The sequence below is a fragment of the Tachysurus fulvidraco genome, chromosome 15 (assembly GCF_022655615.1).
Source record: "Tachysurus fulvidraco isolate hzauxx_2018 chromosome 15, HZAU_PFXX_2.0, whole genome shotgun sequence".
Taxonomy (NCBI): Eukaryota; Metazoa; Chordata; class Actinopteri; order Siluriformes; family Bagridae; genus Tachysurus; species Tachysurus fulvidraco.
Window position 1 is genome coordinate 7150036 of NC_062532.1, and position 27607 is coordinate 7177642.

The 27607-nt window shown below is 36.8% G+C and overlaps 2 protein-coding genes across 2 annotated transcripts in view; both read left to right on the top strand.

Moving 5' to 3' along the window:
- The window catches only part of prkcbb (protein kinase C, beta b), a 91953-nt gene extending 87562 nt beyond the window's left edge, over nt 1-4391 (top strand). Inside the window, exon 17 of the mRNA XM_027171769.2 lies at nt 1379-4391. Within this exon, the coding sequence (XP_027027570.1) occupies nt 1379-1537 (159 nt within the window). The 3' untranslated portion in view covers nt 1538-4391. The remainder of the gene's footprint in view (nt 1-1378) is intronic.
- Nucleotides 4392-17658: 13267 nt separating this feature from the next.
- cacng3b (calcium channel, voltage-dependent, gamma subunit 3b) overlaps nt 17659-27607 on the top strand; it is a 32906-nt gene continuing 22957 nt past the window's right edge. Inside the window, exon 1 of the mRNA XM_027171664.2 lies at nt 17659-18663. Within this exon, the coding sequence (XP_027027465.1) occupies nt 18453-18663 (211 nt within the window). The 5' untranslated portion in view covers nt 17659-18452. The remainder of the gene's footprint in view (nt 18664-27607) is intronic.

Here is a 27607-nt window from a genome sequence, read left to right on the forward strand (position 1 = left end):
ACTTAACCTCAATGCAAAGTCTATGTATTGTTCTAGAGTCCAGTGTGCGGAATGTGATAGCATTAACTGTGAAATTTCACTCGATAAACCATATCGGAAAATGTCCTTGAGAGCAGAGTCGTTAGATTTTACCTTATAACAGAGTTTACAGAATTCCTCCACAAAATCCTCAATAAGCCGACTTCCCTGACAAATGCATAAAATCCTTACCGCCATAGTTTAGTCGGTTGTTTTGTCAAAAACTTTGAACGATGAGGCAGAGGATCCAAGTGCAGGTAGAAGATTTAATAAACAAAAACATTAAATAAATACACATGGAGAGCCAATGAAAACAGGAACTAAAGGACACATGACTACAGCAACCAATCAAAACATAACACATACATAGAAATAAAAATGTGTTGGCATTAGTCGGAAAATGTTCAATTTAAAGGCAATAACATTTTGGCAGAAGATGACTAAAGATTCTGTGGAAGTTCAGATGATGAGAAGCCTCTTCTTAACTAAACCAAACTGGCCCTTGGTAGTAATTGACACTTGAGGGATTAATCAGATCTTTGTTGCCCCTAGACTGAGAAACATAAACAAATGTAGTATAGGAAAAAGGAAACTAGATAATTTGATGAATACTTTAAGTATGAAGTGTTGGGGATAAGTGCATAGCAGAGAACAGGGAGAACAAATATGGCTACCAAATACAGTATTTCTCTCCAGTGCCAATTGTGTCTACAGCTAATTTGGTACAAAACGATTAAGAGGTTCAACACTGTCTTCAAATGTACCGTAGATTAGGCACCATGAACCATATTCAAGTTGAAAGTGTGGTCTTAAGAAGGAAATTGTTTGGATTTGTAAAAATCTATCTAATCTAACTAAAATGTAAAAAAAAAACAGTAGTTTGAAGAATGAAGAATTGAAGATGACTAAACAGCTGACTCGCCTGCTGTTTGACTATGAGTGATGTTCATTATTTTGTCAGTAAACACAGCAAATACTACAAATTCATTCAGAACATATACACACACTACATTATTTGAATTATAGCCTGTGTGAAGTGTTTTCTAAAAAGTTTGTTATATGTGCTTTGTGTCACTGAAGGGCTTGTGTATGTGTGTCTCTTTCTTTCAGCTGAAATGCTTCTATTCATGGATTTACATTTATGGTTAGCTTGAGAGAAACTCTTTCTCTTAGTCTTGCTCTCTCTGACTCTATCTATGTCGTTCTACATGTCTTTCACACCAGATGCTGGACAACAAAAGGCAAACGTTCCAATGCAGAACGGGAGCCTTAAAGGGAAACCTTCCTGCAGAGATATGCAAAATGGGGTTTTCCTCCAATATGTGCCCAAATTAACAGCAGGCCTTCCCTTGTTTTGCAGAAAAACAGCCGAGATACATGCAACTTTGATCGGGAGTTTACGAAGATGCCAACGGAGCTCACGCCTACTGATAAACTCTTCATCATGAATCTGGATCAAGAGGAGTTTCTTGGATTTTCTTACACAAATCCAGAATATGTTCCTCCATCTAAGTCATGAAAATGGTCCTAAAAAGTATCTTTACATACATAGTATCTTTACGTATCTTTAAATCCTTCTGTAGTGTTCTATATTTAGCAATGTTGCACCTGAGAAGCTGCCCTGGAACACTCTAGATTTTTTAGCAATACAGTTCTCCATTTTTGGATCACAACAACTCAGGTTACTGAGAGCTTGCTATTTCATTCTAAATTTATAGTAACTCTTTAAGCTGAGTGATGCAATTAATGGATGAAGCTATTAGTGCTAACCTTGGCCCTTATTCCTAATATCATCCTTTCTAATTATGGTCAACCTTCTCTCACCTTGACCCCACACTACAATCCTACTCCTCACCTGCAATACTTGGCCCTTGCTATATCCCCATCCTCAACCAAACCCTGCTCTCTACACTCCCCTTGCCACTTTTCCCACACTTCATCACCCCCATACCCTTTCTTGTTAATCTGACCATTACTCTAACAGCCTACCACTGAGCCTGCCACATAGAGGATTTCTACTCCTTGCATTAACCCTCTGAAAATTAAGAAGTCAGAAAATCACATTGATAACTCCTTAATCTATAAACGTAATCATTCAAAACGTTTAAACAAACGTTTTTGTTAGGAATTCTTACAAATGACAGCAAGTTGATGTTATATAACCATCAAATATTAAAAAATACTGGTAATTATTCAAAATTGTAAAATTGTACATTCTGAAAAAAAATGCTTATTTAATTCAATGAAAGAAATTAATATTCTTCCTCTGGTTTTAGATCATTCAAAAAAAACCCACAAAAACCACATAAAAGTGTAGGCTACTTTCTAATCTAGCCTTGGCACCCACCGATATAATGTTAGGTACTGTATGAAAACTGTTTAACAAACTTGGCAGTAAATGCAGTCAGTTTGTCTAAAGATATCTAAAACCTGCCTACTGTAGTTAATTGTTCCACAAAAGTATTACTGGTGTTGCATGTGAAGGTGTGGTGCTCAATTGGAGTTCAAATTCATGCAAAAAGGGTTCAGCAGGGTTGAGGTTAGGGTTCATTTGGAACTTGAAATCACCAAATTTGGCAAGCAAAATTCTGTCATGCTTGAACATTTTGGGCCTCTTAGTTACAGTGAAGGGAAATCTTAAAGCTACAACATACAAAGAAATTCCAGACAATTGTGTGCTTCCAAATTTTTGACAAACGTCAGAAAAGTCAGATGTTCACATACTTTTGACAATGCTGTGAATTTGGTTAGGCTTATAACTGTAATCTTGATCAAGTGAGGAATGCTCTAACAAATTAGCAACTAAATCATGGGAGCATTTTAACAGCTGCAATTGTTATGCTGGCTGCTTTGTTTTCTTGTACTAACATCCAACAGGATTTCCCCAAAAATGTTTAAATACACTGATTTTCTTGTTTTGTGCTGACACGTGGACCAGGCAGTTAATTCCCATTCAAAAGTATTTGTACATAAATGGACTGATAGGAATAAGTTCATAATCAAGTTAATTCTTCTATAAGATTATAACCTTTCATTAGAGTTATACATTCTATACCATGTATTTTTACAACATGATCACAACTCAAGAATTGTGTCATTTTCCAAGGCCAGGGCCAAGATGGTGCCTCCAGATGACTCAGAGAATCAGTGGATCCACTTAGCAACCTTATAGTTATTAGAGCAACTAGAGGCCCATTGGGACAGATATCAGCATGCCCCATGTTTGGAGGAAGGAGCTGCATTAATGAGAGGGTTGCCAGATTGGGCTAGTTTAAAAAACCAAATGCCTGCCAAGACCTGGTTTTATAGCACTAAAAATAAATGTAATAATTTTATGCAAAGAAGGTAAACTGTAAGAACAAACAGTGCATCTAGGATATACAGAACTATTTCTAGTTTCAGATATATTGTTAAAATTAAAAGAGGAAAAGGGAATTATTGAGTGGTTTATGCTTGCATCAGAATGTAAAACATGTAAAAGTCTGAGAAAATGGAGAATTGTTTTTTTTTAATTGTTGTTGTTGTTGTTGTTTTCTATTTTGATGTAGTTAAGCTGGAATTTCAGTTAGGTACATCCAAAACTGCTCAAAACAAGCTGCTGGATGATCATATGCTGTATATCATCATATACTATCTATAATGAGGTTACTCTAAAATTTACTAGATTGTAGCCAATAGCAAAAGTCTACTGTGATAGCCTATTGACTTGATTTTGTCTGAGGCTATGTTGTTAATTATGTCGTCCTACCCCAACAATGTCTGTGCAAGCCACTGTTGGAGAGGATGAAACTTTTTTACTGATTTACAAAATTACTAGTGTTTTTTTATTCATGAAAATATGCCCTTGAATTTATGCACAGTCACTTACACTAAACTGTAAAAAGTTTTAACCATCTCAGAAGGGGCTGTTTGTCTCTGTGCCCTACACTGAATGTCAAATTACAGTTAATCTAACAGAGAATGCAGTAAATTAAGAAAAAGTGTGACAAATGCCAAATGGGCAATTTAAAAAACAAAAACAACAACAACACCATGCTCAATTATTCATCCAAGGCTCATTATTTTTCCCCCTCTGCATTTTTGCTCTGTTTGATCGTGGCACATTGGGCTGATGTTTAATTCACCATCTCGAAAATCATTATGTAAGAAAGATCATTATCTCCCTCTGGTAATAATATTGCTGAGGTTTCACAATCTATTCACTAGGTACAGAAGCTAAGGACATTCAAAAATCAATATAGTCAATGTCTATTGAGTTTTTATAGTCAATTTATTATGAAATCGTATTTTAGAGAGAGAGAGAGAGAGAGAGAGAGAGAGAGAGAGAGAGAGAGAGAGAGAGAGAGAGAGAGAGAGAGAGAGAGAGAGAGAGAGAGACGTAAGAAAAAATGCATTTTGGGAGAAAGGAAGAGAAACAGCTGGTGGAGCTCACAAAAAGACAATTGACAGAGATGGAGGAGGAGAGGGACAGCATGAGAGGCAGACAGAAAGCAAGGCAAGAATACAAAAACATAAAAAATGACAGAGACAAACAGAATGAGACAGAATTTAAAAAAAAAACAATCCCTCGTTTCTTACAAACAAGTGCTTTCTGAATATTCTCTAGGTTTCATTAGTTTAAATACTATCTTGCAGTGCATTGTGGAACACTGAATATTCTTCTGTTCTTCACTATGCTTTACTGTATAATATAGTTACAACGCTTCCAGCGTAGTGCACTATCTAGTGCACAGAGAGTGTGTTTGGGAATATACAAAAGGATTCAAATTGTTAAAGTATACAACTAGTTAAATAAGATATTTCATTTTTACATTTGCATGATTCTATAGATTCTCTGACAGCTGAGTACACTGAGTGTGTATAATTATATATATAATATGATCAAATGTAGGTAGAATTGTATCATTTTAGCAATCTTATAATTAGAAATAGAATGTGTTTATTAATGCTAAAATTTTCTCATCCTGTAGCAATTAGTTTCTGAATTTAATGCACATTTCTATCTATTGTTATGATTTCCAATTTTCCATTTGATTATTTTTGAGTTTAATATGCATTTAATTATGTAAATTTGTTTACATTCTTCGTGTATTGTAGAGTGATCTGAAGATCATTCACACGCCAACCTCATGAAGACATACAGGGGACACAAATGGTTCCCTGTAGGTGAATGTGTGTGTGTGTGTGTGTGTGTGTGTGTGTGTGTGTGTGTGTGTGTGTGTGTGTGTGTGTGTGTGTGTGTGTGTGTGTGTGTGTGTGTGTGTGTGTGTGTGTGTGTGTGTGGTAAATAGTAACATAATTTTGAATAAATTAATAAATGTGTTAATCAATATACTGATTAACACATTAACATCACTGATGAACCATTTATAAATTGTTAATGTTTTATTTCTGTTGTTATCATTTCATTGCTTGTATTGCATATCTGTCATATTATTGGATATTTTATTTTACCTGTCTCAAGCATCTTATAAACATCATCTTATTAGAACTGATTAATGTGTATTATGATTTGTTTATTTGAGACTTAGAATCTGCATCCTATAGCAAACAAAACTAATTTTTCCATTTAATTTGGGTTGGATTTGCATCACTTTGCCTCACCATTACGTCATATCACTGTACAGTAATGTATATGTCGCTGTAGGATATGTGGATTGCTGTATATAAAATTAAGGATATCGCCAGCTGAACAGCTGGATGGCATATTTTTATGCTTGCTGTTACAAGTCAATGTCAAACATGTTTTATTATTAACAGCATCCAAAATCATAAACTGTAAACAGGCTAGATTCAAATACAGATATATCTCAATGCAAACACGTAGAAAAAAACTAGAGATGAGGCAAGTGTCATACACAAAATTAATAATAATAATAAAAAATAAAGTCTTGAATAGTGACAAACAGAAAGGCTTCACAATCTGAGTCTCCATGTGCTTTAATATTAGCTGCGAAAAGTAAATAAATGACCCTCAAATACCTCAGGGGAGGGTGAATTCTGGTAGGTCCTGGGTGGTTGTGACCATAAATTGTGTACACACACCTTTTGCTATGTAGCATGTAAAGTATACTGTAGTGTTTATTGTTAATACATGGTTTGTATAAAAGTGCAAAGTCTGGATAAGTCACTCTTATCCGAAGTGACTTACATTAATCTTATTTAAATCACTAATCAGTTGAGGGTTAACAGCCTTGCTCAAGAGCCCAGCAGTAACAGATTGGCAATCCTGGGATTTGAACTGATGACCTTCCTATGAATAGTCCAAATTTCTTAACCACTTAAGGAAGTAATTATATAGTTTGTACAAAAATGCAATCTCTATATTTTCATGGTCAATTTACAGCAACATATAAAAAGACAAAGAAATGAAACAAAAAACATGGCTTTGCACCTACTCACTTATGCAACAAGAAGGATCTGGTGTATCATGTTAGTCATTCCATTTGCATGGAAATTTACATTAATTTATGAAGCAGAAGTCCACATAAAGAGCAACTTACAGAAGTGCTTTGTAGTCCAAAACATATCCTCATGCAAGGCAAATATATCTGAGTATAAGAAGATCATCAGTCTAAAAATTAACCGGATCAGGTGCTCCCATTATACTGAGATCAGCTAGCAGGCTGGCGAGGTCTGAGTAATTAGGCACAGAGCTATGATAATATCTTCCCAGGCCCAGAAACTGTCTCACCTCCTTTTTGGCCATGGGTCATGGCCCAAGTGGAAACCCAGATACGGTACCTCCAGTCGTACGATGCACATTCGGGTTATGCTGTGATATCCAATCGTATCTTGACTGTCAGACTGCCTTAACATCACCAGCTTTGTTACTATGGAATATTATGACTGCTACTAAATATGCAGATGGTGTTTATTGCATACAGGCAGGGAAACTGGGAAACATGTCTTCAAAAACTGACCTTGCAACTTGGCCATCTCTGCTCTCTGTGCTGGTGAGAAATAATCTTGGATAGTATTTGAATTAGGATTTGATGTTTTAAAACACCCCAGCTTCAACTTATCTCCCTCTACCACCACCATTAAGGACCACCTCTGAATTGCTTAAGAAGGAGTTAAGCCTGCTCTAGGTTTGCCTTGTCCATTTATAATACCTCCAGTCAGCAACTCTTGCCACACTAGATGGACTTTATCTCAGGTATTTATCTTTCCCATACAGAGCACCCATTACAGAGTTTCTCTTGTCTTTCCTGCCCATTGAGCAATCGCTCCCATATGGAGATCCAGTATGTACAGTATACAGTACCATGTGCATGACCATCCTCACAGCTTTCAGACAGTTGCCTCAATGACTTTTCAGGTCTCAAGAAATAAAATTCTTATTGTTCCAAATGTTAGTTTGGCGTTTTCAAGTTTTCTTGAAAAAAGCTAAGCAGTTGCTACTGGGTATAACGTTAAATACTTGGGTTGGGAAGGATGGAGGTACTTAAAGGGAAGCATTTTGGTTGATTTTGCTCCTGGATATTAATTAGAAGGGTAAAACATAATTAAACACATTAATTTTTTTGAGGCTTCCGTGACATCCCAGACCAAAAATAACAGTTCTTCCAACAATTTCCAGCTACCAATGTGTTTAAACTTATAATTCATACACATATGTTAATGCATATTTTAAAGCTTAGGTTGTTACCTGATTATGTATAAGGTGTTTATAATGTATATTTTCATGCACATCTAACCAATTAGCTCTGACTGAATGTCAGGGTGCAGTACAGCAGCTCAAAAACAACTTATTTAAGCAAACACATGAAGGAACACAAGCAGATTCATGCCGTTATATAATCAGCCAATCATGTGGACACAGGACAATAAAAAGAATGCACATGCAGGTGAAGAGCTTCAGTTAATGTTCACATCAAAAATAAAGTTGAATAAAGTAAAAGTCTAATCTCTGTGACTTTTCTTCTGACATGGATGTTGGTACCATAAGCTTTTGTTTAAGTAGCTGATAAACTGCTGATCTCCACGGAATTTCACGCACAACAATATCTATAGTTTACACATAATGGTGTGAAAAACAATATACACTGAGTGCACAGTGAGAGAAGACTAGATAAGGTTCCATACAGTCAGGTAAAAACAGGAATCTAAAGCTATCATGGATACAGACTCACGAAGATCTGTTTTTCCGGGCTACATCTGTCTAGTTTAGGTGAGTCTTTGTTCATGATGTACTGACAGTAGTGGAACCTTACTGTAAGTAGTCTTCCTCTGGTGTAGCTCATCCACTTTAAGTATTGATTTATAGAGAAATTCTCTAGCAAGAAATTCTAGTCACAGGGCCATTCAAATGAGAAGTACCACCGAGGGAAAAGTCCAAAAGCATCAATTTAACATTAGAGAGGTTGACAGTGAAGGTGGGGAACATCTGAACACACAAGAGAACCTATGAAATATGATGAATTTAAAAGTCAGCATTGTCTTTATAGTGTGTTTGAGATCACTAAGGAAACCTCAGAGAGAGATGAGATTATGAGATGAGATGGACCAAAGTGTAGTTAAGATCTAAATGATTAGACGGGTGGTACTGTACATAGTGCAACAAATATGCACTTCAAGTCTATTACATGGTTTCATGTCAGGTTTTTTGATTACACATTCACTTTTATATCCTTAATTGTAGGCTTTGAACAACATCCATTTTTTGCTATAAATCAAATGAGTGAACATCACAGAAAATCTTATCCATTGCCGCATCCTGTTTAATTTGCATACACATTTTAGTTATGTCAGCTCAGTGTGTAAGTAGTGGTACATACAAATAAAAAATAAAAAGTGAATATCTGTTCTAGATCAAGATCACAACTCAGCAGAAACAGTCTCTTTTGTTCTCTTTCTAGCACATTATGAAAAGCCTTCACACTGACTCACAGACAAATGCATCTCATCTCCGGACTCACCTATTTGCTAAATTTCTCACACAAAAGAGGATTGATAATAATAATAATAATAATAATAATAATAATAATAATAATAATAATAATAATAATAATAATAATAATAATAGTACTCCGTCCAGGGTGTATCCTGCCTCGATGCCCGATAACGCCTGAGATAGGCACAGGCTGTGACCCGAGAAGTTCGGATAAGCGGTAGAAAATGAATGAATGAATGAATGAATGAATGAACGAATGAATAATAATAGTCTTAAACGTATGGTCAAGCGAACCATGAGATGTCGAGCAAAACAGCATAACTTCAACTGTGAAAACTACTGTAGTTAGAACTTGTCTGTGTTTTTGATCTTCATTTAGAACATGATGTACAAGTAAAGATGGACAAAAACAATTCCCGCTTCTTCTTTGGTTGATAATTAAGCATCACCAGGGTGGTTATTATCTCTGAACGGGTAATTACAGCTGCTGTGGGTGTGGAACACTGCAGAGCTCAACTCTCCTGTTCATTCCTCCACCAGGAAAACAGAGGAAAACTGATGGTTCAGTCGTTTAAGAAAACAGCCTCTGAACATAAAATGGACATGTTAAAGTGTTGTTTATTTCTTTACCTTGTACAGATACTGTATAAAGGAAAAACTCAAAGAGGCAAATATAATATGGGAGAGAAGTGTGGTGTGAGCTTTAATTTTAGCTCTGCAGAATGATTAAGTGAGTTAATAACACAATCTCTTTGCTTATGCTTCAAAATACCAAGATAAATACAAAGCATTTTCTATCATGTATTTAATACACATTAATGCTGAATACTATGGCTGATGGTAGTCCGAAATCTGATCATTTTGTACTAGGGTTTCATTGTAAAATCTCTTTATTGGTGTTTTACATTCTGAATTTCTTTATCCCCTTCATCCACCTCTGAATTTCTGACCATATGAGTTTTTACATAAAACGCTGCTTTAATAATTTCTCTCAAAAATTCTTTATAGTAAAATATTTGTACAGGCTATGCTATAAAAGGTTTTCAAATTTAACATAATTATAATAAAAAGGCAACAAATACTGAGAGGGTTTAATTAATTATTTTTAGTTCAGTTAATGTCTGGAAATATCCAGCTAGTTAACATTAACGGTCATCAATATAGCATTTAATAAAATGCCTGAGGTCAGCTCTCATACTTTGACCATCTAATTTATGACAGTTCACTGCTTCATCATATTAATGACAGAAGAAAAATGTTTTTTCAGTCTGATCTGTATTCCTGAATCCTTTGCTATAGCAGACATATTTCTGTATCTCTGGAACCTCCCCTACGCAATTACAGAACATTAATATTATTAAGGAGTTTGCTTGTGAATATTAATAATGAAGTAAATTGTGGTCTTGCTGTTAGTTAAACATCTCTCTCTCTTTCTCCGACTCTCTTTCATGCACACTCTCTCTCGTTCTTGATTCTTGTCATTCTCTCTGTCCATTTCTTTCTTTCTCATTGCTGCTCCATCTATCCATCTGTCTGTCCATCTCTAAACACCCCCACACCTCTCTCTCTCTCTCTCTCTCTCTCTCTCTCTCTCTCTCTCTCTCTCTCTCTCTCTCACTCATTCCTTTGCTAACCGCAGTTTTACCTGTGTTGGTGTAGAAAGTAATTTCTATGATAATAAGACTGTGGGTGAAGATAAGCCCATCAGTGCAATGTCATCCTCCTGCTCATGCATTTATTTATCTCATTACTTTTATATTTCCTCTTTCTTTCGCTTTGATAGAATTTCTTATATATTCTTTATCTATCTATCTATCTATCTATCTATCTATCTATCTATCTATCTATCTATCTATCTATCTATCTATCTATCTATCTATCTATCTATCTATCTATCTATCTATCTATCTATCTATCTCTGTCTATCTTTGTATGTCTGTCTATCTTTGTATGTCTGCCTGTCTCATGTGGTAGGTGATCAGAAGCTAACTTGATCATTTATATGGCATTACATTCCAGACAGAAATGCATGTGCAGTAAACAAAGAACTGTATTAGCCTTTTAAATCCGGGTGTGTGCATGATGAAAAGAGATCAATGTTAGCCATTTGCCTCTGTGTGTATGCATGGCTGTGTTGGGTGGATGGGGGTAGAGTTAAAGGTGGATTAATATGCATACAGGTGACCATCGCATAAGAAAGAGTCGAATAGAGAATATTAATAAGCACTAATGAAATGCAGATTTAAAACCGGGAGAGGGGACGCACAGAATTTTGACATTCAAAGAGGAGAAAACACACCGGTACCAGTGTATACCTTAATCCTTTCTATTACACTGACATTCTACACTAATCAATAATAAGAGCATTAAATAATTAAACACGTCTCTTCAAGGATTATTGACACATAATGACAAATCTCTCATTGCAGCCAGATTCACACACAAACATGCTCTTCCCTGATTCTAAGCTTTTTCCAGCAGTCATTTTTTTGCAAGTGATGATAGAGGCAGAAGTAGTGACCTTGCTCCTGGAGAGGTACCTAAACACAATCTGTATGAAGCTGTTGGAGGTGACAGCTGAAAAGCTCACGAGAGCTCATTACAAAGCAAAAAAGTTCAGTGAAGGCACTCGGACATTATCATAAATCGCTACGAGAGAAAATCGAGCTTTTGTCGTGTTAGAATTTTGTTGTTGTATTAGCTGTCTGGTCTATACTCCTATAAGAGCAATATTAATATATATAGCTATTACATAGAAATATAAGATAATTTATTTTTGGATAAAGGAAGTCTATAGTGCATTCTACATGCTTCTGTTGCAACCATGTTCTTCACCCCCTAAGATTTCTGTATATCTTTTAAATAGTATCATTAAATGACCTCAATTAATTCAGTTATTTACTGGTGTCTTGCAAGCTCAAATACTGCAACAATAAACGTGGAGAAATTTCATCGTGTGAAAATTTCTCCTGATTTCTAAATGACTAGAAGACAAATTTAGAAATAGTTCAAATTCACCTCACTAACTACGACAAACAAAATATATTATCTCTATATTTTATTTTACACTACTAATTGTTATTTGCATTTATTGTGTTACACTAAAGAAAGGATTCCCTCATGCTTAACCATGTAACTACTACTAGATTTTTCCATACTCTTCACTCTTGCAACATTTTTCATGTTCCGCCTTCCTTATTTGGTCATTGTTTCCTGTTCCTTTACTCTACTACTTCTCAGCACACGTTCCATATTTGGTCATAGCTTCCTGTACCTATTATGGTTAAATCACTCACATTGACTTCCCTTTGCTTCAGTACAACTAGCTCTGGCTCCTGCTCCTTGGATTACATCATCTTTGTGCTCCTTTGTAGAAATAATCAGCAGGACAGCAGGCACTCTCTTTTCTTATATATCGCTCGGATGGTCGAACCTCGAGTGCCTAATAGTCTTATTCATAAGGATAATACAAGCAGTAATATGAGATAATAAGTTGGGCTGATAAATGCAGGAAACAATTCAAACTGTAAATTGAAATATCATAACAATGAAAAAATCTGTTAAATATTGATGCAGGCCATTCCGATAGTTTGATATGCCACACCCATTGTTCACCTTATGGCACTACATGTGACCATGGTTTTATGCAATGAATAAATTTGTGCTAATTCATTAATATGCTAAATAGACAATCTCACCATTGAGGTTCTTTTACACTTCCACCTTCATTTCAATAAGCAACACTCTGCCTTTATAACACAGGTGACAACTGAATTTAAATGCTTTCAATATTCTATACATCGAATATGCACTGAATTAAGTCGGTGAGACACATACATGACAGTCCTTCGTTTCAGGTCATGGCTCTTTGTTCTGCTCTACTGCTCTTTTATTTTATCGCCATGAAAGGCATTAATGCCATTGTAACTTCTAAGCTTCTCTGTGTGGCAGTGGCAAAAGAAGATTCTGACACTTTTTAATTACTATAATTGTACAGAATATGACCCAGTCAAACTCTTCATTTTCAGAATGAATTTTTATGTTTTATTTCAGTAGACTTTATATGTGCATGTCTCAAAAGTGGTTTCATTCCTTTTAAATAAATAGTATGTAGCAGGGGGTGTCTATAGGGAGGCATGGGGTGGTATTGGACCCCAGTGATATCTGAGTGGTCATCACAGTTTATTTATGTGGTCAGATCTGACCTGTCCACTTTTATACTCCCTTGTACAGTACATCACCATCACCGGTGGGCATTTATATGATGGTTACATGGACTTTATTATGCTGAGTTAGTACCTCATTTCTTTCCATACATTTTTATTGATCCTACAGACTACAGTAACAATTTTCTGAACTATTGTAAAGTTCTTTATTTTTTTGGTCTAGATTATCCAGTTTTTCTGACTTTGTGTATATACAGTATATTTGGTGAAATATTGTTTACTGACTTCTGGTGTTTGCTGAATGTATTTAGTAATTCAGTCTCTAACTAAAAGAGACACAAGTTCTATAGAATCAAGGAAGGAATTTATAGATAGATTTATTAGATATTAGATTTACAGATAGATTTATATGATAGATTTATAGAAGAAATCTCAAACTATGTCATTAATATGCCTAAATTCCTGTTACTGGGGGAAAAAAAACTGTGCCATGATAAATAGATGAATGGTGATTGGAATTGCTGTCTTGGAGGAAAGTGGTGTGAGAGAATGATCTGTTCTTCACACAGTGCAGGCTTGAAAGTCACTCTAAGGTGTGACACATACATTTTTTATTTGCTCATTTATTTCCCTGCTCAGATAAACGTGTCAGAATTGCAAAGTAGCTCATTGTCGGTCATCCTTAATGAGGAAAGCAAGCAGCTCATCAAATATGAGAAAATGCTATCAGGAAAAATCGTTGTCATGTCATATTTCAGTGTCATGTTCACCAGACCCTACACATCTGAATTGGGTACAAATGCACAGTGAATATTCTAAAACATATTTGAGAGAAGAGAATATAATTTGGATCAAACTTGGCATTTTATGTTTGTGAATCATGCCAATATCGTTTATTTGTGGATCTTGTTTTTCGGTCGATCTATTATGCTGCATATTTGCAAATTATGCAATAAATGCCATTTAAAAGATTATTTTTCTCAGGGTTTTCAAATGAAATATATTTTTATTTCAGACCAAAAACACTTGTCAGCGTATTATGGTTAGCTGTCTCACATCTAACACATCATGTAGTGTTTTTACCACAGTGTCACACTAAATGTGTAAATCATTTAGTGCTGTGGAAAAAAAGAGAGATCTCTGTTCTCCTTGCTTGTACAAACTGACACTTCTCTTGCCACATATAATGCAGTGGTTTGTCTCCGTGGTTGAGGTTTTAAAGGTAAGCAGCAAATGGGGTCAAATTTGGGTTTGATTAAACTTTAATTACAGCTACAAGGCACAAATGCTAAAGCAGGACTGCTTTCTCTCTCTCTCTCTCTCTCTCTCTCTCTCTCTCTCTCTCTCTCTCTCTCTCTCTCTCTCTGTCTCTCAACACTGACTGGCGCTGGTCGAAAGTGTTTTTATTGCTTAATATTTATATTTTCTTAACTACAGCTATGAAAACGGATAAATGTCTTCAAACAGGAAAAAGTAATACCCCTCTGTCTTCATACACACTCACCAGTAGGAACACCTACTGGCTCGTTCATGGAATTATCCAGTCAGTAAATGAAGAATGGTGAATATTATGATTTGTGACTGTGACAGTAGCATTGTTGTTGAATCCACAACATTGACTAGTCTTTCTCTAGTTCTTTTGGTGAGCCTATGCCCAAATTCCTATGTTGTGCTGACTGGAGCATAAACCAAAGTTCTGTGATACTTTTCTCAGGAGTTGCTTGAGTTCCAACCAGAAATAGGGCAGCAGAATGGATCAGGTTCAGAGATCAGAAGCGGTCAGGGTCATTGGTATCTTATGTCAGAAGCCAATAAGAAGTGGTATAATTGAATAGGACTTATAATAACTAATACATAAAGCAGTGATAGATTTGGTGTAGAAGATATTGATGAAAGAATTATACATGAATGTTATACATTTGTGCTGTTGCAAGTAACATTTATTGCCACACAAACTATAAGTATGCATTGCCAAATAAAATAAGTAACAATAACCAACCAAATAAGCATATCATTTTATTTTTCGCACATTTAAATATGTGTGTTGTTTTTTTAAGTAATTTATTCCTGGCATGTCCTGGCAAATTAACAGCATTTAAACAGACAAACAAACACTAACAGAATCTCATATTAGACCAGGCTTTATGTGTTTTAAAAATTTTAGTGATGTAGCACTAAAATGGACAATATTCCAGAAAGATCACCAGACATTTATTCAGTTCAAGTGTTTCAAACAGAGCCGCAGTTCATTTACATCATGCGCAGAGTGTGAGTCCTTAATGCGATGGTAATCAGTGGATCAGAGAGAACAGCTGTTTGACTCACTATGTGTCACCATGTATTGATGTGTTCGATGCTGACATGCTGAGTTGCCATCCTTCAGGAATTTCTGTAAACATCTGAGGAAATGTTCTGATGAGGATAATTTGAATCATCTGCATGAGAAATCAGTTTTCACATTATCAATGAAGGTCTACCTTTCTAAAATACCTACATGCCAACACTTTTTTGATGTAATCGTTCCTATTTGCACAAAATTCCCTATAATTAATATAACACTGCAGATGTTTGTTCAATGCTGTTGCGCTTAATGTAGCAAGGTGAGCACTGAGGTGGGGAATTACTTCTTGCAACACCGGATACCTACTGTGTGGAATTATCACCTACAGCTTAAACATGCAATCAGTGTAGGTGGTAAATCACTATGTATGAGGTTAATACAAATCTGAGCCATGTGAATGCTCCATATTGACACTCATCATTGTATTACTGTATAGTTGAACCAATGTAAACACTAAAGCTTATTAATGTTGGTGCACAATACTGTACTAATGTCATTGAAATAATGGTTACAGATTTGACTTGCATCCAGTTTCACTCAAACAAACACCCTAGGTGGTATTTCCAAAGTGTACAGATTAATCCTTGCTGGATGTGTTGATCGAATTGATGTAACAATCTCAACTGTTAATGTAATCATTTAATCAGCTGTTAATTTAACACAATTTTTTGTGCAGTTTCTTTTTTTTATATACATAAGGAAAATTTTGGTGACTCTGAAGTATGTTTCTCTTCTCCAGAGTCTGATTCATCATGCATGAGTTCATAATATCTTTGCATACGAAGACTTAAGTAGCACTCCGAGAGAGAGAGAGAGAGAGAGAGAGAGAGAGAGAGAGAGAGAGAGAGAGAGAGAGAGAGAGAGAGAGAGAGAGAGAGAGATAGTCCATATGGAATGCCAAACGGTCCAAGAATATGGCAAATCTATATACCAATCTTATTTAGTTCGGATAAGCGGTAGAAAATGAATGAATGAATGAATGAATGAATGAATGAATGAATGAATGAATCATATTAATCATTGACCACATGCTGCTGACCAATTATCAATCATTACTTTTCATTACACATTCCATATACTGATCATCATATATAAAAGACTAATGGTCGTCTTTAACAAAAGAATAACAAAATATTGACACAAATAACTCCTCAATGATTAGTCACTAGACAACAAAGCTTAATGACTAATCACAGATTACCTCAATTGGTCAAATGACCAATTCCTAAGCAATGTTCACCAATAACCTATAAGTGGTCAACCCAGGTTAGTGACCAGTCAGTGAACAGTATCGCCTAATGAGCAATTATTGATCACCAAAAATTAATGACCGTGCACTGATCACCAGTACTAACCAATCTGGCTATAATACATGGGGAAAAAAACATTTCCTGGGAAATTTGAACTGTCTGCCAAAAAAGTCAGTGTGCTTTTACTGTATACCTAATAAGGTATAAGATCAAGCACATTAATATTCATTAATTCATTCATTCATTTTCTACCGCTTATCCGAACTTCTCGGGTCACGGGGAAGTTCGGGCATCAAGGCAGGATACACCCTGGATGGAGTGTCAACCCATCGCAGGGCACACACTCTCTCATTAACTCACACACTCACACACTACGGAAAATTTTCCAGAGATGCCAATCAACCTACCATGCATATCTTTGGACCGGGGGAAGAAACCTGAGTACCCGGAGGAAACCCCCGAGGCACGGGGAAACATGCAAACTCCACACATACAAGGCGCAGGCGGGAATCAAACCCCCAACCCTGGAGGTGTGAGGCAAACATGCTAAAGACTAAGCCACCATGCCCCCCCTCCACATTAATATTAATCATTAATATTACTATATTATGTAGAACTCCTATCTGATCAGTGCAGTTATACAACAAAATAATGCACACTTTCTGACCAATAAGATTTGAGAATTTCACTGTGCGTGTGTGTGTGTGTGTGTGTGTGTGTGTGTGTGTGTGTGTGTGTGTGTGTGTGTGTGTGTGTGTGTGTTAGCATAAAGAGTTCAAATTAAATATAGTAAACTGTCATATAAGATGTGTAATACACGTCCTATTATAAGAAACCAAGCTACTGTACTTCCGTTTGGTGTTTTCCAATAGCAGTGCACCAAGTCGTGATTTATTGCTCACTAAACTGCTTGAATAGGTATAAATTCTCTACGTGTTGTCTCTTTTGGCCTTCCATATCAGAGCGCTCCTAAAGCCGCTCATCCTTCTGTAGAGTCACATTTGAGGAGCAGCAGCAGGACAGAAACATCATCATTTCTAACACGGCGCTTGAGGTTAATATCAGCAAACCGTTTTTCCTTTTGCCTTTTTTTCTCTCACTGAGGGAATCATGGCAGCGTGGGAAAATGACACGGATATCATTTCTCTGTCTGAGACTCGAAAGGAAAACGTCTGCTTTCGTCGGGGGGAAAAGCTTTTCTTGCTGGATTAACAAAGTGAAGGACAATTGTATGAATTAATGCATATTTTCATATAATTGTTCATCGATTTTTTTTGCCGTGATTTAGCACAGAAAACAGAAAAAGCTGCAGATTCGGTATTGTCTATAAATACTAGTCTATTTAAATTGGTTAAATGTTCCAATAACGGCACGTGGCATTGAATGGACTCTTTTTAAAAGGAAAAAAAAGCCTTTTATGTTTTTTATTGTTTGTTTATTTGTTTGTTTTTGTTTTGTTTTGTTTTTTAATTCTGGAGCCATTTGGAACATTTCTGATCTAATGGAAAAAAAAAGTTGTGGTAGAAACTGAAGAAAATATTCACAATTATGTGCAACGGATCTCAAAAAGGGTCATACATTTCGTAAATCTAGCTACCAGATTAGACAGAGTGGACAAGTTAATCTCTACTAATGACAGACAAGCTGCATCACATCACATCAACATTAACATTAACATCACTGACTATAACTAGCAGCAAAATGGTGAACTGATCTGTTATCACATCATCAACGCATTTAGACGTGACATTTGTGTATGTTTGAGTTTTGCATTCCGAGAGATGCTGCTGTGTGACCGAGGAGTACAGATGCTCATCACTACAGTGGGCGCGTTTGCTGCCTTCAGCCTCATGACCATCGCAGTCGGCACAGACTACTGGCTTTACTCCAGAGGAGTGTGTAAAACCAAAGTCAACCATGAAAACGAAACTAGCAGGAAAAATGAGGAAGTGATGACCCACTCAGGATTGTGGAGAACCTGCTGCCTGGAAGGTAAAAGCATTCTGTTTACACCTTGGCACTGCTTTCACCTATTGCTTCAGGCGATCCCTTTCAACCATTTATTTTATTTCAATCTACCTTCATTCCAGTAAAGATCAATATAATAGTCCTGAGAGAGAGAGAGAGAGAGAGAGAGAGAGAGAGAGAGAGAGAGTGTGTGTGTGTGTGTGTGTGTGTGTGTGTGTGTGTGTGTGTGTGTGTGTGTGTGTGTGTGTGTGTGTGTGTGTGCACGCGCGCGCGTGTGTGTGTACAACATTGTTTCATATTTTCATTACAGAGACGTGGGCGGCATGGTGGCGCAGCGGGTATCATTGCTGCCTCACAGATCCAGGGTCCCCGGTTTGATCCTGAGCTTGGGATACTGTGTGGAGATTCACTGCATGTTCTTCCTGTGCTTGTTTGGTTTTCTCCAGTCAGGTCCATTAGTATTCTCCCACCTTTCAAATTAAGCTATGACTAAAATTGCTTATTAGGGTTTTTGTATGAGTAAATGTGTGTGGTGTGGTGCTCTGGACTGCTGTCACATCCAGTGTATAATCCTATTTCATGCCCAGGCTCTGGATCCATCACAGCTCTGACCAAGAAAATGAAATGACAGGGATTTTTTCCTTCTTATTTGTGCATAATTATTACGTAAAAATATAAAGAAGAATAGAGATGTTAGTGCCGTCTATTTCCTTTACCTCTTGTTTTCACTCCTACCTGTACACTTGGTTGTGTATTTGAATCTGTGTAATTTATGCGAATGTGATACTGACTGACACAAAACAGATTTTACACATGAACACAGGATAGTAATTTTAGGTCCGGCAGCTTAGTCGGCAATAAACATATAGGTTAATAGATGTAGAAATAACATCAAGAAAGAAATAGTGTAGAGCTAAATCTTGCAAACTTACACAATTTTGAAATAATTTAAACGGTTAAATAAACTGGACAGCAACGTAGCACCATCAGGGTGGGATAGTGAGCTTGGGGTCATATCTGTATGGAGTTGCACATGGTCTTGCCTTAAAGAGAGAGACAGTGTGTTTGTGTGTGTGTGTGTGTGTGTGTGTGTGTGTGTGTGTGTGTGTGTGTGTGTGTGTGTGTGTGTGTGTGTGTGTGTGTGTGTGTGTGTGCTGCTCTGACTTCTATCCCATCCAGGGTGTGTTCCTGCCTTGCACCCAGTTCCTCTGATAAGTCCCAGATCTTTCATGAGCATGTCCTTTAATAAAGCAATTACTGAATTAAAGTTATGTATACAGCAATAAAACATTCCAATGTAAGATTTATACCAAGAGATTTGTACTAAGGATAATATCAGGAGACTATAAATCTAACCATTGTCAATGCAAAAAACACCTAAATGTAAAGCAGACACCGTTTATAAGACTGTGATAGCTGAGTCATTTCATCAGCACTACTTTATGCAACATTCAATTCCAAAAGCATAAAGCAGTATGAAAGCCTGCACCACGCAGCTCTACACTTTATCAACTTTAAAAGCAAATGTAATAAAAAGAAGTTGTATATATTTTATATATTTTTAACCAAAAAGTTGTAATGTAGCTTACTAGCATATTTAACAACAAGAACAAAAAAAATCCCAGTTGGGTTTTAGTCATCACTCGAGAACTGGGACGTCAGCTCAACCTTGGAGCGAAGGGTGATTCATTCTCACACTGTCAAAACACATCTTCTAGCTGGTCCAGCAGACACAAACATGCTTATCAACCCAATAATGACTAAAGATAGCTAAGCAGAAATTCAGGCTTCATAAATGTACAGTTTTTGGAGTTGGGGTGAAGATGGTAGCCATAACAATAGACTTTATATGATAAAGGTCATAAACACATCGAAGCATCTGATTATTTGTCTTAATGCGAAACTTGTTCAAGGCTGATGAACTGGAGGTTGTAAAACCATATTAGGATTTTTTTTTTAGTTTTCTGACTGGCGTGTGCTGCTGTTGAATAAAACACCTTTGGAGCTATTGAATAAACGAGGCACAAATCTTTCATTTCTGCAGGTCCAGTTCTTTAGGTCATATATTGCCATAGTGCTGAGATCCATTTAGGTGTTTAGCATAAAGAGTGTCAGTGTTGAACGTTCATGACCACTGTATACATTCATATACACTGTGTACTGGCTTGACAGAATAAACCGCAAAGCAGATTTTTGTTCATCGGGTTTAAAAATGAGAATTTTTTCAAATGGTAATTATAACTTGCCACCGCCTTGAAGACACATGCTGATGAAAAATGACAGAGAACATGGTGGTTTTTTTGTAGAAAGACTTTTTGTCAAGGGCTACACAGTGGGTTGCATAAATTCTATAGTCTTTATATTCATCACGAATTTGAGATGTTAAAACGGCCAAAAATACACACTTCCGTAAAGCTTCTACTGACAAATAACTAAAATAGGCATGACTTTGTATTGTTACCTACAGTCACAAGTGATTATGATTAACAGGTCAGCACTCTGCTAGTGATATTTCAACACATGGGTGTGAAAATAGGGGGGGGGGGGAGGCAGCTGGAATGTCCAAACACATCAGAAGCCTTCGTAGCTTTGCGTAAAAATTTAAACCATTTAACAAATATTCACTGGTTTATTATTTATATCAGTGCACCACCTATGACAAGGACTCGGATGACAGCACGCCACCGTCACGTCTAAGACATTTTAGATAACAGAGTAAAGGAAAAAAATCTATTCTGAAATTTGTGGAAGTGTTTCATTCCAGAGATGAGGTCTGGATTTAGCTTTGACATGCAGGATGCAGGACACGTTTATTCTAAAACAAACTATTTTTTTAAAGGCGCTAGTCAGCGTTTGGGAGGATTTGTACCTCCTTTAATATGTACCTCAGAACTCTGAATGAGACGATTAAGCATGATCACACAGGCTGCATGTTATGGGAAAGAATCTAAAAGTTTGCTAATGAAAAAGAAAAGGCTTTCTGAGCAAATCGAACAAACCAGAAATGCTTCTGAAAGAATTCAGAAGTCAGAAGAGCGTAGGTTCACTTTTTGGTCTTTTTTGTCATCTCAGGGGGTTTTGCTTTCCATTGTCACCTCTGTATTGTTAGGAATCTCTGAAGATAACATGAGAACTTAAAAATCTCTTGCTAATATACATTACATCTCAGAAGATTCAACAAGGCTACCTCCAGACCACTTTTCTTCCAGGTCCGTTATTTTATAATTATGAAAAGTGAGACTGAAAATGACACGAACTGACATGTAATAACACTAATGATGCATAATAATATATAATTTATGGTTTTGTCTCTCTAGTTATCTGTCCCTATCTCTGTAACAGTGTGTGTGTGTGTGTGTGTGTGTGTGTGTGTGTGTGTGTGTGTGTGTGTGTGTGTGTGTGTGTGTGTGTGTGTCTGTGTGTGTGTGTGTGTGTGTGAGAGAGAGAGAGAGAGAGAGAGAGAGAGAGAGAGATAGATAGATGGAGAAGAGTGTGATTAATGCAGTAGGTCTCAGGGGAGTGTGTTTAGGGGAATCGAGTGGGGGGTGCAAGGGAATAAGGGAGCGAAAGCACAAAGAACGAGTGAGGATAAGAGAAATCCGCCCTTGGGGAGAGCAAAACCTGTCACACACACTCACATCACTCACTGTATACATACACACACACGCATACACACAGACCCACACGTCACCTTGGAAACAGGCCTCTCCCGCCTAAAAGAGACTGTGAGAAACAGAAAGAAAGAACGACAACAGGAGAGTGAGAGACAGAGAGAGAGACAGATATTCATCCTTCTGCTCACCAAGGCTTTAAAGAAACAAATTCTGCTGGCTTTTATAGTCTTCTTCACACTTAATGTCACCTTACATATAATTTTCGAGGGAAACACACCCATAATCTGAATGTCCACAATACCATTAGGCAGGAGCAACGTGAATGTCATGATGTGGAGATGCAGAGATGCATGAAGCATCATGCAGAGCGGCTATTAGGTGGGATGGACGGCGGCAGCAATCATCACAAACACTTGGGAGAAGAGCAAAGCAAATCAGAAGACCACCATTATCGGAAGCATGTGAGCTTCACTGTGCATGCTAACTACATTGGATACAATATATTAGATAGATATATAACATCTATCAACAAAAAACATAATGTGAAGGAGACAATATCCACAGTGTATACTAGACATAGTGACATAAAATATTAAATGATGCCACAGAGCACAATTTCAACTGATGAAACCAATAATGAAACAGCTGCAGCTAAATAGAAACAGAAACATCTAAACCACTATAGCAAAAACAGCTATAAACAGCAATACATAGCAACAGCTAAACAGCATTAGCATCGCCATGGCTGGCTGACTCACGAATCCTTGTAGAATTCCTCTGGGATAAGATAAATAGGGATTTGAGATTGGCAACTGAGGGTAATGGAGCTCTATAAAGACATGTCAGTGGTCAGTTGTTCAAGTTTATTGGGCTTGATTTTGTAGCACTTTGTGTGGTGTTTAATCTCAAGCTTTTGTCTTCCAGGTTTTCCAGTGTCACCCACTAGGCTAGGAATCTGGATCTCATTTCTAACCCATTGATATGGTTTTGTTACGGTTGACTCTGTGATGGCTTTGTTAGTTGTTGTTGTTGTTTTTTTGGAAGCTGGGGAAATGTTAGATGAAAACTGATAACTTGATATTGAAAAATCTTCCCTGAAGCAGCAAAATATGGAACATAATAACAAATGGTGGATCAAGGCCTATAGCAACCAGCAAACAGAGAGAGTCAAAGAGTAAACATACAAATGGCAAAAAAAAAAAAAACCAGTGAAAGAAAAATCTCAGAAAACAAAACATCTCTGAGCGTCTATGTGGGAGCCATACAGATTACAGGTAACACCACTATGGAAGCACACATCAGGAAATTCACATTATTGTGTTGCTATATTTATTGAAATAAGCAAATTTCCTAGAGCCTTGAGGTTGATATGGGCTTTGAGTGTCTTTGTTGTCCAGGTAGCCAAGATGCTGCCAAGGTAATAAAACCTGCAGAGATTCCTAACAAGCGTGTGAATTGAGGAAGAAGTGGGTGTAGAGCTGTCTCTGATACACCTCTCGGTATCCAGGAGTCATCCTTAGCAAACCTCTGTAAAAGAATTCAGACTGGAGAATCTTATCTCATACACAAAGCAGCTATATTGATCTCCCACTCAGTGGAAGCAGTGGCAGTGGTTAGTGTGGGTGGACTTTAATGATGGTCTGGACGATCCATTCAGAGATATTTTCCAGATGGATTTCAACCATGTACGTATGCCTCGTGGGCTATGACATGCCTCCCACAGGTGTAGGAACAATTATTGGGACTTTTTTATGGGGGTGAACAGTGTGGTCAGTAAATAGGGCTGTTCAAATAAGCAGAAAGATTTCAGTGGTTGACATGTTAGTTTTCATGAATACAAGTCTGAGGACCTTTAGCTGCTAGTCTGAGTCAAATCTTAAGGGTCTGATTTGATATTTGAGTCAAGTTTCCAGTCTGTTTGGAAAAGTCTCAGGTGTCTGAGTTGCAAGTCTAAAAGTCTCATGTCTCTGAACTGTACATCTAAGAGAAGACTCGAGTCTTTGAGCTGCAAGTCTAAGACAAGTCTCATGTCTCTTAACTGTAAGTCTAAGCCAAGACCCAAGTATTTGTGTTGAAAGTCTAAGCCAAGTCTCATGTCTCTGAAATGTAAGTCTAAGAAAAGACTCAATTCTTTGAGCTGTAAGTCTAAGACAAGTCTCTGAGAAACAAGTCTAAGGCACGTCTTTGAGTTGCAAGTCTAAACTGCAATTCTAAAGTCTCAAGTCTGTGAGCTGCAACTCCAAGACACTTCTTAATTCTTTAAGCTCCAAGTCTAAGACAAGTCTCAGGTTTCTGAGCTGCAAGTACAGTATAAGGCAAATCTCAAGTCTCTGAGCTGCAAGTCTAAGACAAGTCTCAAGTTTCTGAGCTGCAGGTCTAACACAAGTTTCTGAGCTGACATCTGAGTAATGTCTTAAGTTTCAGAGTTGATAGTTGATCTTTAGCTGAATGTTTGAGTCACATGTCACCTCTCACAGCTCAATTTAAGTCCCCACAATATGAAAACTGTCAAATCTTTGTGAAATCACACACACACACACACACACACACACACACACACACACACACACACACACACACACACACACACACACACACACAAAACCTACAGTACCAGACAGGAGTAGTTTCACTGGTAATCTCTAATTACCTTTTTGTCTCCTCTGTGTTAAAACCCTCACATCTGGATGGCAATCAAATTAATATAAAAGGGACTATTCTCTGCTCAGTTGTTTTGTAATCTTATTTATTTCTTTTCTAAAAATCTCTGCTAACATTAGATGACAGTGTTACAACTGCCCATTCATGTATTAGGTAGAAAACTAAGCACTGACTGATATTGTGGATAAAGCAGCTTTATACACAGAGCAGATATAATAAGTGCTTTAATCAGCCTTAGGGATCACACTCTTCTGACTGACTTACAGTATAGCCTCCCAATGTATGGGCTGTACAGAGACAAAGATATACAATCCATATCACGTATGTTGTGAAGGGAATTGGATACACACAGGCAGCTAAATGCAACAATTAGCATTTTCCCAATGCAAGAAGCAGCATCTGGCATAATTAACACACACCAGTGTGTCCATCATTGTGTCTATCTGCAAGAGACTAAAAATATTAATAATGTTAATATATTAATATTCAGAATTTATGAATACCTTAGAATACAACCGCAGTGTGGGTCACTTTTTAAGCAAGGAGAAAAACAAAGACATGTCCAGTCCGGATTAAAATAAAAATCACAGATTTATTCCATTTTTAATTACTCCAGGTTCTTATGTAAATTTAATCCCAACCAAAAACTCATACGTAAATTCCTGTACATGATGAGCATTAATGCTACAAGCTGATGGTCACTAGATAAACGCAAATCTAACCAAAACACACAATCCCACATATGCATACACAGTAATTTCATGTACAAGATGTAGTACAAGATATTTGTGCTGTGTGAGTGTGTACGAGTAGTTCAGAAGAGCTTTTGGTGTTGGTTTATTATTAATTAACTTTTATCAACAATTATATCAATGTAAGTTCCTTACACTGACATAGTAGGATAGTAAAAGTGTGTGTGTGTCTCTTCTTGAAACTCAGTTTGTATCTATAATGTAACTTAAGTGTTTTATTCTGTCACTGTTTTAAACCACAGGAACGGATGAATAATGAATATTTTTATCATTTATGCAAGACATTTTTATATGCTACTGTAGTTAAACCCATTCATGCAGGTTGACACTAATTTGTATTATGTTTTCTGGGAAATAATGAAAGTGAATTAAGCATGCTCAGAATACAGAATGCTAGTAGCAAACAAAGTTAAAGGAATAGTGTTAACACGAACACTTCCAACATTTTTCACTTCCATTTTCTGGGAGCCTACATAGAAATGCATTTTGGGATGAGGTCTGTCTCATTTGGAAAGCAACATACGGACAGATATGAAGATAGCGATAGACAAGCATTAGGCATTTGTAGTACTGCATTGAAGGCTCATCATTCTGTTCACTGTGAGAGTGTAAAACACATGGTGGGAAAACTGCTACTCCAACAGAACAATGGATGCTAACTGTCTCACTGCAAACATGTCCTTTCTTGTTTTAATTAAAACACATTTGTGTTTGATTGCCAGGTCATTAATTGCCATTGTTTTAAAATCTTGGCAGTGAATTACACTGAAAATCAAAATGGATGAGCGCAAATAACCTTACACCCAAGGACTTCCTCAATTTCCTGTGATGGGTTCGCTTTTAATGTCCAGATCAGTAACAGCATCTTGGGCAACCCTTGAATTGTTGTTTACCTGAACCAATTTGGCCTTGTTTGTTTTTACTGCCTATAATCTGTTCTCATCACACACAAAACACAGAGAAGTGCTTAACTGTTTAGAGACATGCTTAGTCTATTTGGAAAATTCAGCCACTGATTTATAGACATGGTAGCTTGCTGACACAATGACACAATGTTGACAAATGCACCATTTTCAAACTCTGCCCCTACTTTAATCTCTGACTATGAGGAATTTGTTTGGCATAGTGACAACTTAGTGGCAGTCTGGTCCTTTATTGACTTCAGAGCCTTGCACTTGGTAAATCTCTCCATCTCACTTCTATATATTCATCCATCCATCTATCCATCCATCCATTCTCTACACTGCTTATCCTACTGGGTTGTGAGGAACCTGGAGCCTATCCGAGGAGACTCAGAGCACAAGGCAGGGTGCACAATCACACACACATTTACACACCCATTCACACAATACAGACAATTTACAGAAGTAAGTCAGCCTACAACTCACGCTTTTCATCTGGGAGCGTAGCCCAGAGTACGCGAAGGAAACCCCTTAGTCCTGTCTGTTAAATTGGAGTAAAAGATTCTAATCGATCTACAGTACTGATGCAGTCATATTTATTTCTACATAGTTAGTTATGAATTTAACTAACTATAAGTTAATACTCTGAATTTTCCAATTCAAATTTGTCATTGAAATACAAGCATTAAAATGAACACTTATGCTTACAGTACTATTTTACTCTAATTACTTTTATTAAAATCAAGGCTTAGAGTTAAAATCAAGGCTTACATTGCTTAGAGCAGCTTAAGGTTGACTCTAAGCATTTAATTACCTGATCATGTTCTGTGGGTGAACCAATGAACCACAGGGTTTTTTTTTATAAAAAAAAAAAAATAAGTGACTTGTTTGAAATGCGAAGTTCGTTTACTGACTAATACCCATTTAAAATTGATATCATAGTGGTCTAGATTAGAGTGGTGACTATGTTCTCTTTATTTGTCTTATACCAAGCGTCAATATTAAATCAAGGCTATTTTCATAATAATGAGTCTAGAAT